At 37.0% G+C, this 18,863-nt stretch overlaps 1 protein-coding gene across 1 annotated transcript in view; it reads right to left on the bottom strand.

Moving 5' to 3' along the window:
- The window catches only part of LOC127843996 (casein kinase II subunit alpha-like), a 154,509-nt gene that overhangs the window by 38,903 nt on the left and 96,743 nt on the right, over window positions 1-18,863 (bottom strand). The window contains exons 9-10 of the mRNA XM_052373958.1: window positions 14,432-14,532; window positions 604-752 (exon numbers count right to left, since the gene is read on the bottom strand). Coding sequence (XP_052229918.1) covers window positions 604-752; window positions 14,432-14,532 — 250 coding nt within the window. The remainder of the gene's footprint in view (window positions 1-603; window positions 753-14,431; window positions 14,533-18,863) is intronic.

Below are 18,863 nucleotides of genomic sequence, written 5' to 3' on the forward strand. Positions count from 1 at the left end.
ATAAGAATTAATCTTTAAAATCGGGAGTAAATAAGAATTTGACCAAATTTTTATCTGGAGCTCTGGTCCCAAGCTAGATCTTCTTGTAAATTACCAACACTTGAAATTTCAGTGCAATATCGACATTTAAACAAAAGTTATTGAGCAGAAACCGTTTTTATTTACACAGACCAGTCACGCTCCTATTGCATTCCAAAGCTAGAATTACAAGCACACTTGCTGTATCAAAAGTTTCAATAACAGGGTTTTTTCCAGCCATTTTGGGAAAAGAAGTCTGGTCAAATTGGGATTTTTTAAATCGATAAAATTGCAAATTTGGGAAAAAAATTATTGATAAAATGGACCATATTGGGAATTCTTTTATCAACTTATATTGACACATCAGGACAAAATCATATAAATCATAGTTATATACTTTTTTTATAATGTTTATGAAATGAAATTGAGATTTAATAATGGTAATAATTAGACACTTCTTTCTAAAATAATAAAATATTTTTTATTTTTGGGGAATTAGGGGATTTTTTCAGACTTTAACATGTTATCTATGCTTGATACACTGCTGATGTTATGTGTATGAAGTGTGTATGAAGCATGACTTACAGAAGTATGGATGTTCCATGGCTTCCCTGGCGGTGAGCCTCTCCTGGTGGTCATAGCGCAGCAGCTTGTCCAGGTAGTCCAGGGCCTCTGGGGACACCAGGTGCTGGTTCTCACTGTGAACAAACCGCTCCCACCTCTTACGAGAATGCCTGAAACATAACATCAATCCACTGCACTCTTTTTTTCCACCTACATGGGATTGTTGCCAATGCAAATTGGAATGGGAAAATATCTACATTTTTCAGGAAAAGGATATCTCTACATTCATGTTTTTATGTAATTCAGGGGTGTCAATTGTCCCAAATTTGAAATCCGGAAACTTAAGCCGAGAGTCTGAGAGTAGGCTATAGGGAATAGAAGGCAGAGCCCCCCTCTCCCCGACAAACCCTAGCTTATTGTACAATGCGAAATATGATCAACAAGACCATCCCTAATACCGCATATGTATTCATCATTCTAAGAACGTCGAAAATAAATTAAAACTAGAGCTTTGTCACAGATGTGACATATACCCCCACGTGCCGCATTGACACAATTGATGTAATGTGTAAACTTAAACGCATTACATACTGTGTATGACTATTTTGCATGCTGTCTTCACAAAACAAGAGAATCTAATTTATGGCGATTTTTAAGAATTATTATGCCGTTATTATTTATAGCAAGTTTGACCTTGAATTCTTTTGCATGACACGCCGTCCAATGACTGTGAACAAACTTTATGTACAGTAATTTTAAAATGTCACAATGAATGACATATTTATGGCCCGGACAAGCTCATTTATGGCCATTTTTCACTGTTGAACTCAAAGTGTGACCTTGACCTTGGAGAATTTGACGTAATTTTTTCGCATGACACATTGTCCAATGCTTGCAGTGCTTTCCACAAGCAATTTAAAAGTCCCTCAGCAGGGCGCTTGAATTTCAAAATCAGAGTCCCTGGGGCGCCTGAAATTTTCCGGCAGTAATTGCACCTTAAGATCAAAGCGATATCGACTTCGCCGAAAATTTTGAAATCCAATTTACAATCCTTTGTCGCTTCACACAACTACCTGTAAAACAAGCCTAAAGGTGGAGCGTCGCTGTATTAGAAAATCAATATTGGCCAATGAGAGCGCATACTTTGTATGAGCGACAGCAGTAGGCAGGCAATACTTTCAGTTAAATCATGCAGACCACTCGTGACGTACATGTAATTGCCACATAAATCTTAGCCAGTTACTTAGAAGACTGATGATGACAACTGGCCGTAATTTTATTTTACTCGTGGTAAACGTGAATTTCATGCATAATTCCGTCAAAACATTTATTTGACTCGTAAAGTGTTTAAACAAATTATCGTTGAATTTATAACGCAACTGTTAATATTTGTTGAAATCTCAAATGGGAATAATTAAATTTGTAATCTGAAACCCATTCCCTTAAGTCGATGCTCACGCGTTTTTAATCCGAAACATACTAACGAATGTTAATGCTACTGCAACGTTGAAATATTCTTGCTTCAAATTAGAAGTGCATTTATTTTGTGTTGAATCTTTTTTCAATTAAAAAGAGCGCGAAAATTATGCAGCCTCCACTACGTCGCGTCATTTGCATAGAAAGCGTGCGTGTATTGAGCGTTTTAACAAGCACACGACACGTCAGGGGATTGACGCATGTTCAGAGGCAATACTTCATCAAATCTATAAATAGTCACTTAAAATTTATTTGATAATATAGAAAAATGGCAAGATTTGTGCTCAAGAAATAATTGAGAGCTTTTATCATAAATATTTACCAGAAAGTGATTAATAACAAGAGGGCCTGAAAGGCTCAAAGTCGCTCACCTGAGATAACAAGATATTATTGGGATAAATCTTCTGACAAAGTTTCACGTAACAGAAAATAAATGTGGCCTCTAGAGTGTTAACAAGGTTTTAGTATAGCCATATAAGGAAAAATGCCCAGCCCCCTGGCAGCCATGTTTTTCAACCAACCGGCATCATTTTTGAACTCGTCCAAGATATTATCAGGATGAATATTCTGACCAAGTTTCATGAAGATCGGATGGTAAATGTGGCCTCTTGAGTGTTAACAAGATTTTACTATAGCCATATAAGAAAAAATGCCCCGCCCCTTGGAAGCCATTTTTTTTCAAGCAAACATAATTATTTTCAAACTCATCTAAGATATCATCGAGACCAATCTTCAGACCAAATTTCATGAAGATTGGACAATAAATGTGGCCTCTAGAGTGTTAACAAGGTTTTACTATAGCCATATACGGAAAAATGCCCCACCCGGGGTGGACATGTTTTGAAAGCAACCAAAACTATTTTCGAACTCATCCAAGATATCATTGAGAAAAATCTTCTGACCAAGTTTCATGATGATCGGAAAATAAATGTGACCTCTAGAGTGTTAACAAGGTTTTACTTTAGCCATATAAGGAAAATAGCCCCGCCCCGTGGTGGCCATGTTTTTCAACCAACCGGCATCATTTTTTAACTCTTCCAAGATATTATTGGGATGAATCTTCTGACCAAGTTTCATGAAGATCGGACTATAAATGTGGCCTCTAGAGTGTTAACAAGATTTTACTATAGCCTTATATAGCCATATAAGAAAAAAATGCCCCACCCCTTGGCGGCCATGTTTTTCAAGAAAACGTAACCATTTTAGAACTCATCCAAGATATCAATAAGACAAATCTTCTGACCAGATTCATTAAGATTGGACAATAAATGTGGCCTCTAGAGTGTTAACAAGGTTTTACTATAGCCATATAAGGAAAAATGCCCCGTCCCTGGCGGCCATGTTTTTCAACCAACCGGCATCATTTTCGAACTTGTCCAAGATATTATTGGGATGAATCGTCTGACCAAGTTTCATGAAGATTGCAAATAAATGTGGCCTCTAGAGTGTTAACAAGATTTTACTAGTGCATACATAGCCATATAAGGAAAAATGCCCCCCCCCCCCCCCTTGGCAGCCATGTTTTTCAAGCAAAGGTTACCATTTCTGAACTCATCCAAGATATCAGTGGGACAAATCTTCTGAGCAAGTTTCATGTAGATCGGAAAATAAATGTGGCCTCTATGGCCTCTAGAGTGTTAACAAGGTTTTACTATTGCCATATTAGGAAAAATGCCCCGCCCCTGGCGGCCATGTTTTTCAACCAACTGACATCATTTTCGAACTCGTCCAAGATATTATTGGGATGAATCTTCTGACCAAGTTTTATGAGGATTGGACAATAAATGTGGCCTCTACAGTGTTAACAAGATTTTGCTATGGCCATATTAGGAAAAATGCCCCGCCCCTTGGCAGCCATGTTTTTCAAGCAAACGTTACCATTTTCGATCTCATCCAATATATCATTGAAACCAATCTTCTGACATGTTGACGTCGCACGACGGACAAAAGGCGATCACAAAAGCTCACCATGAGCACGTTGTGCTCAGGTGAGCTAAAAACGAAATAAACGGGATTATCGGGAAATAAATAGAAACTTGAAAAGTAGTAAGTATACAGTAATAGAGTCGGGTTGAAACAGATGTATTGGGGAATCGTTCGAGTCGAGATTTTACTATCTATGCGGGAAAGTTTTAAAACAATTAAACAATATATATTTTTAATTGACTGGGGGATTTTCTTGAAGAGTCATAGTGCACCAAATGACGTCATTTGACACTGTTTTTCTTTGAGTTATAACGCACCACAGAATGTGAATTGACACCTTAAATTAAACAAGAGGGCCATGATGGCCCTGTATCGCTCCACTGCTGAAAAAAAAGGCTGAAACAAATATTCTCGGCATGTGCAAATACTTAAATATAGGCCCTATTTAAGCACATATACACTTTTGTGACAACCTGGGCTGGGTCAAATTTAACCCCAGGGGCATAATTTGAGGACTACTATATCTCACTACACACAAAATGTGGTAGCCCTAGGTCCTAGAGTTAAGAACAAGAATATTTTAAAAGTTTTCACAAAATAAGCAAGATATAAGCGTGTATAATGTTCAATTTTGTGACCCGTGGGTCAGGGTCAAATTTGACCCAAAGGCATAATATGAACAAACTTGGTAGAGGACTATAAGATGTTACTGCATACCAAATTTGGTAGCCATAGTCCGAATGGTTTTCGACAAGAAGATTTTTAAAGATTTCACAAAATAGGCGCTTTATAAGCTTTTATTCAATTTTGTGACCCCCCGGGCAGGGTCAAAGTTGACCCCAGAGGCATTATTTGAACAAATTTGGTAGAGGTTTATTTGATGTGTCTACATACCAAATTTGGTAGCCCTATGCCTTATGGTTAAGGACAAAAGATTTTTAAAGTTTTCACAAAATAGGCATGATATAAGCATTTTGTTACGTTCCACCTGTGAACGCTTGTGTACGTACGAGTAATACACTGACTTTTCAGCCGTCCATGCTGCACTTTTAAACATATGAGGAATGCAAACAACACTGTTCGAAAAGTTATTAACTTTTATTGTCGCACGTTGAACAAAATAATCATTGCTGTATGCAACTCAAAAATCATTACATTAGTAAATGTATATATTATAGTCTCATAAAGGTAGTTGGTGTATTTTCACCTGAGCATAAGATTTCCTACAGTTTGTTATTTGAAGTGTTACAAGTTTACTTGTTTAATGTATGAGTCTTTCACAATTGATAATGGCAACCAATTTTATTGTACATACGAACATCAATAAATGCTTCAAACTGTCGTAATGAAATGTCACAGGTAAGTACTTTAAGTATGATGTTAAATGAGCTCTTTCGAATAAATATAAGTGAATGTAAAGCTTTTGCTGTTAATTTTATAAAAGGACCTGCCTCTAAGTTTTCGTGATGGAACTGAGCTGATGACCAAAAATTGGTCGTCCTTTTATACTAGCGTATGGGCAAATGTGGCCAAACAAGGTCATTTAAGGCCATAACTGGTCATTGAGCGGGCCAGTTGGCCATGGGCGCCCCAAAAATGGCCAAATCGGGGCGACCAACTGGTCGGAATTAGAACGCTCACTAAGCAACGTCAAGCACTTGAGAAAATGGCTTCAAGAATTGAAAATAATCAGAGTCGATATGTCTCTTTAAACGACGAATACAAAAGGGTCAAATACTTGAACATGTAAACATTACCGTTGATCTAAAATAAGACATCGTGAAGAAAGCTATTTTAAAAGAGATGACTCATCAGACCATAAAGCACTGCGACAAATGGCTGACAATGAACCGGCGTCTCATGGACAAGTTTAGTTTTATCGTAAAATAAATGTTAATATGTAACTGTGGCCATTATTACTCAGCAGTAATGTAATATACAGTCCACTCTCGTTATCTCGACATCGGATATCTCGATATTCTCAATATGTCGAAGTAAGCTCAATGTCCCATTTGTTTTCCTTCTTTATCTATATAAATAAACATCGCTTATCTCGATTTTCGTTATGTCGAATAATTCGATATGTCGATATAAATTTTTGTCCCGAGTCCCGATTTAACATGTATTTACTGTGGTTTATCTCGAAGTGCGAATAACTTTCCCAGTGTCGGCAAAAGGTGATAACTTTTTCTTTGATACTTCACCGTCCCGCTTCGCCCGGCTGCTCCCGATACTGTGCGGTAGGAAATCGATCCGTTAATTGCATCAATGATCACACGTGTGTAATGTCGTTAGCAATTAAATCTTGATTAAGGCCTGTCACTTTAACATCAATTTACTGCAATTAATACACAGCCTGCCGAAAGGCCGAAAGACTAATTGTTTTTACAAACAACATTCCAAAATGCATTGAGTTATATTTTTGCGTATATACACCGTCGTTTACTCGACAGTTTAGAAAAATTATAACTGCATGTGTTCATGCAATTCTGTTATACTTAAAACGTCATTTTAAGCATTTAAATAGAAAAATTATTCGTGCCTCGTAAAACGCGTATATATCAGGAAGAGAGTATTATGCCACACGGTGACGGCTTTAGTTAGATAACTTAGCAGGTATTAAGATGTTAAAAACAAGGTAAATTTTCGTCTCCTTTTTTCTTTGAAAACGCCTAATCGGATATCTCGAACTCTCGTTATCTCGATATTTTTTGTTGTTCTTGCCGACTTCGAGATAACGAGAGTGGACTGTACATAATAATGTTTTACATAGTGCTAAAGATGAGATTAAAATACAAATACAACAACAGTGAAAATCACCAGGCAGGTGACAGCACTCACATTCGGATAAGTTATTCGGAAACGAAATAAAAATAATCCACAGGCGTACAACCAGAATATTGTTTATGTGTAAAATGGTCGTGAGTAATACGGACCGAAATGCATATATTATATGTTTTGGCTGTCATATGCCCTGTGTAGATGCTCAGGTGAATAAAAAGGAATTATACAGATGAACAACAGATTAAAAGGTAACAGTTAACAGATCATGTTAAAAGTTATTGTTTGGTTTTAAAGTTCATTGTCATTGTCCATATATGCAGCCCATATCAATATAATCGATTTTGTGGCCCAGAGGGCAGGGTCAAATTTGACCCCTGGGGCATAATTTGACCAACTACGTAGAGGACTATACAATGTCATTACATACCAAATTGTGTAGCCCTAGGCCTAATGGTTATGGACAAGATTTTTTTTTAAGTTTTCACAAAATAGGCATTATATAAGCATATGTTCAATTTTGTGACCCCCGGGGCAAGGTCAAATTTGACCCCAGGGATAAAATTTGAACAAATTTGGTAGAGGACTATTACATGTCACTACATACCAAATTTGATAGCCCTAGGCCGGATGGTTATGGACAAAAAGATTTTTGAAATTTTCACAAAATTGGCCTTATATAAGCATATGTTCAATTTTGTGACACCCCGGGTCAGGGTCAAATTTTGACCCCAGGGATAAAATTTGATCAAATTTGGTAGAGGACTATTAGATGTCGCTACAAACCAAATTTGATAACCCTAGACCCGATGGTTATGGACAGGAAGATTTTTTAAGTTTTCACAAAATAAGCCTTATATAAGCATATGTTCAATTTTTTGAACCCCCGGGGCTGGGTCAAATTTGACCCCAGGGGAATAATTTGAACAAACTAAGAAGAGAACTATAACATGTCACCACATACCAAATTTGGTAGCCCTATGCCATGCGGTTATGGACAGAAAGATTTTTTAAAGTTTTCCCACAATAGGCCTTATATAAGCATATGTTCAATTTTGTGACTCTCAGGGCAGGGTCAAACTTGACCCCAGGGGCATAATTTGAACAAACTTGGTAGAGGACTATAAGATGTCACTACATACCAAATTTGGTAGCCCTAGGCCCAATGGTTATGGACAGAAAGATTTTTAAAGTTTTCATAAAATAAGCCCATTATAAGCATATATTCAATTTTGTGACCCCCGGGGCAGTTTCAAATTTGACCCCAAGGGCATAATTTGAACAAACTAAGAACTATTACATGTCACTACATACCAAATTTGGTAGCCCTATGCCATACAGCTATGGACAAGAAGTTTTTAAAGTTTTCACAAAATAGGCCTTATATAAGCATAATGTTCAATATTGTGACCCTCGGGCGGGGTCAAACTTGACCCCAGGGGCACAATTTGAACAAACTTGGTAGAGGACTATAAGATGTCACGACATACCAAATTTGGTAGCCCTAGGCCCAATGGATATGGACAAAAAGATTTTTTGAGTTTTCACAAAATAAGCACTTTATAAGCAAATATTCAATTTTGTGACCCTTGAGGCAGTTTCAAATTTGACCCCAGTGGCATAATTTGAACAAACTAAGAAGAGAACTATTACATGTCACAATACCAAATTTGGTAGCCCTATGCCATACTGTTATGAAGATTTTTAAAGTGTTCATAAAAGAGGCCTTATATAAGCATGTTCAATTTTGTGACCCTCGAGGCAGGGTCAAACTTGACCCCAGGGGCATAATTTGAACAAACTTGGTAGAGGACTATAAGATGCCACTACATACCAAATTTGGTAGCCCTAGGCCCAATGGTTATGGACGAAAAGATTTGTAAAGTTTTCATAAAATAGACCCTCTATAAGCCTATGTTCAATTTTGTGACCCCAGGGTAGGGTCAAATTTGACCCCAGGGGCATAATTTGAACAAATTTGATAGAGGACTATTAGATGTCTCTACATACCAAATTTGATAGCCCTTGGCCCAATGGTTATGGACGAAAAGATTTTGAAAGTTTTCACAAAATAGGCCTTATATACGCAAATTTTCAATTGTGTGACCCCCGGGGCAGGGTTAAATTTGACCCCAGGGGCATAATTTGAGCAAATTTGAAAGAGGTTCACTCCAGGAACATTCCTGAGAAATTTCATCAGATTTGGACTAGTAGTTTAGATGTTTAAAGAAAAAGTAAACACACGGACGCACGCACGCACGACAGACACAGGACCATGACATAAGCCCCGCTGGCCTCTGGCCAGTGGAGCTAAAAAAAATCTATGTCGGGAGGGGTACCACCCCTATTAGCCCTAGGGCGCCTGACAAAAATCCTGTGGAAAGCACTGCACAATCTGAACAAATGTGCCAAGTAATTTTAAAATCTCACAATGAATGACATAGTTATGGCCCGGACAAGATCATTTATGGCCACTTTTGACCTTTGAACTCACAATGTGACCTTGACGATATCCAGTGAATCTCCTACCACGGGTGATTTGTTGTGCAAAGATTTAAGTAACAATGTTTAAGACAAAAAGAAAAGAAAACTGTAACCACAAGGCCTAGCATTATTTGCTATTTTTAACAAGAGCTGCTTTTGTAAAACATAGTGCACCCTACTGCACTTTGAGGCCCTATGGTTATTATTTTAGAGGAAATTACCATGTCCAAGGCCCGTAACTTTGTCTAAATTTAATGGACTGGAAGGAAATTTAAACTTAATCTCTAAGTAATGCAGGTATACGGACATACATAAAATCATGTACATAGCTGAAAGCATTTAGGAGAAAAAAAATCAGAAACCGATTGAAGACAGCAGTGCAACTGCTATATGCCACCTACTGGGACAAACACAAAACGAGTCATGATCAATCTACCTATCAAGTTTCATGATCCTAGGCCTAAGCGTTCTTGAGTTATCATCCGGAAACCATTTTACTATTTCGGGTCACCGTGACCTTGACCTTTGACCTAGTGACCTCAAAATCAATAGGGGTCATCTGCGAGTCATGATCAATGTACCTATGAAGTTTCATGATCCTAGGCCCAAGCGTTCTTGAGTTATCGTCTGACAACCACCTGGTGGACGGACCGACCGACCGACAGACCGACATGAGAAAAGCAATATACCCCCTCTTCTTCGAAGGGGGGCATAATAATAAATGACACTTAAAAAATATGCACTGTAGCAATTACGATAATTATTCTTTGCAAGTTCACACATAGAATGACAGACAAACAGGCCAAAAACAATATACTCCCAATCTTTCGATCGCGTGCATAACAAACACAAAATTGCATGAAAATGTAGGAGTTGTACACAGAGGCTTATAAAACAAGGGTACCGCATAACAGGTGCCAACGCTCGGCTGCAGGTGCAGTTTTGAATAAAAGAAAGATTGTCAAATTTTTTTTTTTTTTAGAAGTCACAGTGACCTTGACCTTTGACCTAGTGACCCCAAAAATGGGTGTGGCATGTAGAACTCATCAAGGGGTACCTACATATGAAGTTTCAAAGTTGTAGGTGGAAGCACTTTGATTTTAGAGACAAATGTCAAGGTTTTAGCACGACACAGACGGCAAGCTTGCTATGACAATACCTCGGGTATTCTCTGAAAACAGCCATGCTAATAAGTAATTTAAACAAAGGGCAATAACTCATTAAAAGTATTGCAATCATGAAACCTTGTCAATATGTACTGTTGCACTTGCAGAAGATTATTCTGGAGTATTTTGGAGAAAATTGCAAAACAAGAGCTGTGTTTGTGAAACACAATGCCCCCTACTGCGCTTTGAAGCCATATATTTGACCTTGAAGGATGACCTTTCACCACTCAAAATGTGCAGCTCCATGAGATACACATGCATGCCAAATATCAAGTTGCTATCTTCAATATTGCAAAAGATATGACCAAGGTTCAAGTTTTGGGACAGACACACACATTTAATGACAGAAACACACATACAATGACAGACAGACAGGTCAAAAACAATATAACCCGATCATTCGATCCGGGGGAGCATAAAAAATGTAGGGAGTTGTGCACAGAAGCTTACATGTGTAATTTTTTACAAAGTGTAAAAGCTCGACAAAAAACAAGGCAATTATACCCCTGGACAATATGAATTAAGCAGTGGAATATTATTTTTCAGTAAAAGTTTGACAAAAATACCATGTTGAAACCCCCCCCCCCATTTATTTGTAATTTAAACCATAAAAAATCAACAATTCCTTACAAGAAGAGCGCCATGATGGCCTTTAAGTGCTCACCTGAGTCTTTGGACACCAATACCTGGTGCTCTAGTTTTGTCACCCCACTTGACATAGATTCAAACATGCCCATGATATTGTCAAACATTCTGACCCACATTTCATAAAAACAAAAATGTTGCCTCTACAATGGTATCCTTATTATTTGAAGATTTGACCGAATGACCTAGTTTTTTTGACAACCCTGACCAATATTCAAACTTTGACTAGAAAATGTCAAGATAAAACATTCTCAGCAAGTTTCATCACACTAATATGTTTCCCCTAGAGTGGACAATGAAAAAAATCAGCTCTTCAGTTTAAGAAAATCATTTTTTTTTTCAGGAAAAAACAACAGATTTTTTCCCGATGGGAATTTTTTGCTCACAATTGGGCACAGTTGGCTTATGAAATGTGTCAGACTATCTGAAATGGGAATAGAGGTTGAACAAGAGGGCCCTGGGCCCCTAAGGTGCTTACCTGATACCCTCTGCCTAGGGATAATAACAAGAGGGCCTGAAAGGCCCAAAGTCGCTCACCTGAGATTCAAAGGAACTGACCTGTTCTGTGCAGCCCAAGATGTCATAAGAACAAAATGTTCTTACCAACTTTCATGACTAGTGAACACCCTGGCAGCCACAATTTTCAACAGAACAAGGTTTTACTATAGCCATATATGGAAAAATGCCCTGCCCCCTATCAGCCATGTTTTTCAACCAACCGGCATCATTTTTGAACTCCTCCAAGATATTATTAGGTCGAATCTTCTGACCAAGTTTCATGAAGATAGGACAATAAATGTGGCCTCTAGAGTGTTAAAAAGATTTTACTATAGCCATATAAGGAAAAAAGCCCTGCCCTTTGGCAGCCATTTTTTTCAAGTAAACGTAACCATTTTCGAACTCATCCAAGATATCGTTGAGACCAATCTTCTGACCAAAGTTCATAAAGATTGGACAATAAATGTGGCCTCTAGAGTGTTAACAAGGTTTTACTAAAGCCATATAAGGAAAAATGCCCTGCCACCTGGTGGCCATGTTTTAAAAGCAACCAGAACTATTTTCGAACACATCCAAGTTATCATTGGGACAAATCTTCTGACCAAGTTTCATGAAGATCTGAACATAAATGTGGCCTCTAGAGTGTTAACAAGGTTTTACTACAGCCAAATCAGGAAAAATGCCCCGCCCCCTGGCGGCCATGTTTTTCAACCAACCATTATCATTTTTGAACTCTTCCAAGATATTATTTGGATGAATCTTCTGACCAAGTTTCATGAAGATAGGACAATAAATGTGGCCTCTAGAGTGTTAACAAGATTTTACTATAGCCATATAAGGAAATGTCCCGCCCCTTGACAGCAATGTTTTTCAAGCAAACGTAACCATTTTCAAACTCATCCAAGATATCATTAAGACCAATCTTCTTACCAAATTTCATGAAGATTGGACAATACATGTGGCCTCTAGAGTGTTAACAAGGTTTTAACAAGGGAGTCAACTACTGGTATTAGAAAGTATGTACAGGTTATCTTTCTTTAACAGACTGTTCACATGTTTTCACTATATACATATAGAGAAAACTACCCCACCCCCTGGCGGCCGTGTTTTTCCAACCATCATGACCATTTTTGAACTAGTCCGAGATATCTGTAAAATCGATCTTTAGACAAAATTTCATGATGATTAGGCCAAAAATTTTTACTGATCCGAACCATTTTTTAACTCAACTGTCATATCCAGAAAACAAATGTTCTGACCAAATTTCATGAAGATTGGACCAAAAATGTGACTTCTAGAGTGTTCACATGTTTTCACTATAAACATTTTAAGAAAACTGCCCTACCCCCTGGCGGCCATGTTTTTTCACCTATCTGGACCATTTTCAAACTAGTCCGAGATATCAATGAAACCAATGTTTTGACCAAGTTTCATGATGATTGGGCTTAAATTCTGACTTCTAGAGTGTTCACAAGGTTTCTATATAGCCAGTGTTCATAAGGTTTTTCTTTTTTTTTACCTAGTGACCTAGTTTTTGACCCAGCATGACCCAGTTTCAAACTCAGTTGAGGTATTAATAGGACAAATGTTCTGACAAAGTTTCATGAAGATCGAACAATAAATGTGACCTCTGGAGTGTTCACAAGGCAAATGTTGACGCCGCACAACGGACAAAAGGCGATCACAAAGCTCACCATGAGCACAGCTCATGTGAGCTAAAAGTATTTTTTGTATTTTGATTTATAATTATGTATATTTATCATTTATATATTTATGTTTACTTTATTAAATTTTATTTTACCGTGTACAGATATCCAGATACTGTGCTAGTATTCGGATGGTAATTTAGTATCCAAACTTTCATATAAACCTTAAAAAGTAACACATTTCTCTTGTTTTGCATAAGGGAAGGACACCTTGTTGTGCATGTCATTTAATTTAATCAGAACATGTTAAAAACCTCTACAAGAACCGTTTTTGAAATCTGCCGACATGTCATGAAGATTGGTTAAAAATGTCTCCTAGAATGTTAACAAGTTTTCACTATGGCCTTAAACAGAAAACTGCCCTCCCCCTGGTGTCCATGTTCTTTGATAAACCAGAGCCTATTTAAATCAGGTTTCATCAAGATTGACCTTATCATTTGATTTTCATACTCAGCCAAGACATCAATAGAATAAATGTTCTGACCTAATTTCAAGAAGATACAACTATAAATGTCACCTCTAGAGAGCTAACAAGGTAAATGTTGACAACAGATGACAGGCATCTCATGACCGGTTTTCACAAAAGCTCACCATGAGCATGTTAAACTCTGATACATGCATAGAATTGTATGATTAGTGCAAGTGAGTGAACTAACTAGCTTAATTTGATACACAATTACCAAATCTTTATTATTTGAATAAATTAATAGCAGAGGATCAGTTCCACAAGCGTCATAATTTTAAAACCCATCTGCATAATTTTGCTGTAAAAAAAGAAATTTAATTTGATGCAACAGGCCAAATATGAAGATTTAGAAATGTGGAAGTAGTTCAATCTACAAACTTACACTGTATGCAGACATTCTAACCAAGTCAAAACCTGACTCCTATACCCCATTTTACCATATGCATATTATGGATAGACCTTAATGAATATCTTTGAGTTCTGACTTCAGCTTTAATGAACCAATCTTCATTTAACACATCCATCAATATACTTTATAATTTATGTATTGAATATGTGTTATCACTTTGACCTCTGTTCTACTTAACCCTAAATCGTATAGAGGCTTGTCTTCATACAGTCCAACAACCATATGAAATATATCATCTCTACAATGAAAAGTTCTCCATATCTCCTTACTCAATCCAGGAAGTGTACATTACCTTCCAAGTATGTCATTAAACCTGGGGTCTAAGTCTATCTGGTATTTTTCAATGTACGCGTATAGATCATCAGTGCCAAGAACCTTTGCTATTCGAACCAACTGAAACAAAAGCAAACAATACAATTTAGCTACATTGTCAATAAGAATTTATAAGTTACTTTTAAACAAAAAGTTGGTCCTAAAACCCTCACCTGACTTTGTGGAAAACTATTATTTGAAACATGACCTAAGTTTTGGACTAATGTGACCCAAATTCACATTTGTCACGGAAACCTAGTTTTGAGACACTTGCAACACATAATAAAATTCTGCTTATATATTGTCAACATTCTAACCATTTCATAAAGATTGATTCATACACGAGGTATCTAGAGCAATTAAAAGCTTATCATAGTGACATCTTTTTTGCTTTATATTTTACATCCTGTGCCTCTTGGATTGGGAAATTCAAATGATAAACCATGACCTTGAGAAAAACTAGAGCTTTGTCACAGACGTGACGTATACCCCCACATGCTGCATTGATACAGAATATTTTGCATGCTGTCTTCACAAAACAAGAGAAACTAATTTATGGCGATTTTTAAGAATTATTATGCCATTATCATTTATGGCCATTTTGACCTCTGAACTCTTGAATTCTTTCGCATGACATGCCGTCCAATGACTGAACAAAATTAATGTACTGAGTCATTTTAAAATCTCACAAATATTGACATAGTTATGGCCCGGACAAGCTCATTTGTGGCCATTTTTTACTTTTAAACTCTAAGTGTGACCTTACCCTTGGAGATATTGACGTATTCTTTAACATGACACACTGTCCAATGATTGTGAACAAATGTACCTAGTAATTTTAAAATCTCACCATATGAATGACTTTGTTATGGGGTCATCAAGAAAATTAATGGCAATTTTTGACCTTTGAACTGAATGTGTGACCATGACCATGGAGATATGGACACAATTCTTTCACATGATACACCGTCCCATTATTGTGAAAAAAAGTACCGAGTAATTTTAAAATCTCACAATGAATGACAAAGTTATGGCCCGGACAACCTCATTTATGGCCATTTTTGACCTTTGAGCTCAAAGTGTGACCTTGCAGATATCGATGCAATTCTTTTGCATGGCACACCGTCCAATGATGGTGAACAAATGTACAGAGTAATTTTAAAATCTCACAATGAATGACATATTTATTGCCCAGACAAGCTCATTTATTGTTGACCTTTGAACTCAATGTGTGACCTTGACCATGGAGATATCAACGTAATTCTTTCCCATGATACATGGTCTAATGATGGTGAACAAATGTGCCAAATGATTTTAAAATCTCACAATGATCGACATAGTTATGGCCCGGACAAGCTTGTTTATATTCATTTATGACCTTTGAACTCAAAGTGTGAACTTGACCTTGAAGATATCGACATTCTTTCACATGACACACCATCCAATGATTGTGAACAAATGTCAATTTAAAATCTCACAATGAACGACATAGTTATGGCCCGGAAAAGCTCATTTATGGCCATTTTTACCTTCAAACTCAAAGTGTGACCGTGACCTTGGAGATATAGACGTAATTCTTTTGCATGACACACGGTCCAATGATGGTGAACAAATGTACAAAGTAATTTTAAAATCTCACAATGAACGACATAGTTATGGCCCGGACAAGCTCATTTATGGCAATTTTTGATATTAGAACTCAAAGTGTGACCTTGAAATTGCAGATATTTACATAATTCTTTCGCATGACACACCGTCCAATGATGGTGAACAAATGTGCCTAATGATTTTAAAATCTCACAATAAATGAAAAAGTTATGCCCCGGACAAGCCCATTTATGGCTATTTTTTACCTTTGAACTAAAAGTGTGACCTTGACCTTGGAGATATTGACGTAATTTTTTCGCATGACACACCGTCCCATGATGGTGAACGAATGTACCAAGCCATTATAAAATCTAACGATAAATTACATAATGATGGTCCGGACAACATTTCGGTTTAAAACGCACTAAGTGACCCTGTGAATTAGTTTTTGACCAGGCATGACCCATATTCAAACAGACCGACTGACAAAGTGACTCCTATAATAACAGCTTAAATGTGATTAATAACAATAAATTTTGACTTCATTTGAACTCATTCATGCATTGACATGTATAATTCTGAATCATTTAGATACAACTTCTGACCAAGTTTGGTGAAGATCGGATGAAATTTTCGACACAGACAAGACTCACCAACAAAGTGTCTCCTACAGTACAGTCCATGCGTTTTCCCCAATTTCCCTTGCTACTCCGTGGACTAGCCCACGGAGGGAGATTAAGAACGACCCGCGATACGCGAAGTTTGCATGATTGGTGCCGCCGAGGTTAACGATCAGCAATTTGATAAGCCGGCATGGCACCCCTCTGCGTTGCGCAACGCGGAGGAAACTCCGTGTTTAACGAGATAACGATCAATTTAACTTTGTTTGACTTCCTGATTTTCAAATAAAATTACATTCATTACAAGAACATATGCATATAAAATAATGACATTCAAAATGTATTACCAGTAATTATCATTGACCAGTCGCCATATAAGAGATTGCTCCGCCCACTAAGTTGTGTTTTCATAAAACGTTTTATCAATTACTCCGACAGTCTTTGTTTGTCGGACCATGTGGCCGCAATAAAAGAAATCTTTTTGATTATTTCGTGAGTTTGATTGACAGCTGGTGGCGAGTGGTCAATTATGGACCAAACCCACGGCCCTCAATCTATCAAATCTGCCGCCGAATTTCGGCTGCAGTCCCCCACCTGAAAAGTATATTTTTTACCCCCAAGAACTGATTTTTTTCCCCCTCAGAAAATGTAAAAAAAATCGCTGACTTATAGTTGAAAATTGACTCCAAAATATCACGGTCCGTTATATCGCTTTGTCCAATATAGGCCTAACAAAAAAGAAGTCTTGTGTCCAGTTACCCGACCGAACCTGTTTTTAACCGCCTACTCAAAAGTTTTTTCTGTAATAAAATCCGCATCCGAATTTAATGTCCGAAATTTACGCAACTGCGGAAAGCGTCTGAATCGTTCAGAACTGCTTTTTTTTAATGTTTTGTTTCTTTGACATTTATTAAAATCAATAAATGCTTTTTTCCAAATGCAGTCTTTAGTTTTCAAAGAATATTTATTTGTACAGTAATTTACAGATAAAGACAAAAGCTTTTTCTGATACAAAATCCGCATCCGAATTTTATGTCCGAAATTTACACAACTGCGGAAAGCGTCTGAATCGTTCAGAACTGTTATTTGTGTTAATGTTTTGTTTCATTTACATTTATTCTAGTCAATAAATGCTTTTTCAAAATGCAGTCTTTAGCTTTCAAAGAATTTTTATTTGTACAGTAATTTACAGATAAAGACAATCTGGATCAAACATCTTCTTGTTAAGAACTATATCTGAAAGGTAGTACTATGCCGTCATGCATTTCACACTGCTGATACCTGAAAATAATGACATTCTAATTGAGTTAAATATTCAATCAAGTGTAGTGGTAAGAAAAAAAAAGCCTTCCTACTGACCCACATTTAAATTAGATTACTGTTATATGCATGTAGATTTAGTAGAAGTCCACCTTTCTTTCCTATAGACAGTCACATATATAGAAATATATGTTTATAACAGTTTAAGTTGTTTTTTTTTTGTTTTTTTATTCCCCCATGTACCAAAAATTCACCCTCCTAAGGGCTGCGGACCCCTTCCCCCAAAGTAGTGTGAGAGCGCTGAAATCGACAGAGTGGCATTCACACCTGTTAATCCCTTTTGTCAAAACACCACAGACAGCAGTCTACACAATAGGTCAGTAGACAAGCTTTGCGTGTTTTGATAACGCCAAACACTTAATCCAGTTTCGTCCAGATGTTCTCTTTAATCAGTATACAGTACAATAACTATTTAAATAATTACTCTAATAAAATACCGTAACGATACGGTGTGTTTGAATTGAAATTAATTTGGAAGAAATATCAAATTATTCGCGATATAATTGTGTTAAAAAATACCAAAGAAACATTTTACCGAAAATTAACAGAATTCAGTGTTCTCTGCGCTACAAAGTTTGTATGAAACAAGGATATCCGTAAAACTGATGGATGCTCCCCAATGATGCTTTGTCGATATATGGGTTAATTGTGTGGAAAAAAGTGAGACCTTGAGAAAATCTAATATAAGCCTCATTAACCTTGACCCCAGTGACCTCAAACCTCATCAAAAGGTAGAGGTCCATGCAAGGTACCTACATGCCAATTATATAAGAGATCGGTCAAATTTTGAAGGCCCTATGAGAAACTGTAACAAAAGTGTGACCTTGAGAAAATCTATTATTAGCCTTGGTGATCTTGACCCCAGTGACTACAAATCTCATCAAA

Source organism: Dreissena polymorpha, chromosome 9, assembly GCF_020536995.1.
Source record: "Dreissena polymorpha isolate Duluth1 chromosome 9, UMN_Dpol_1.0, whole genome shotgun sequence".
Taxonomy (NCBI): Eukaryota; Metazoa; Mollusca; class Bivalvia; order Myida; family Dreissenidae; genus Dreissena; species Dreissena polymorpha.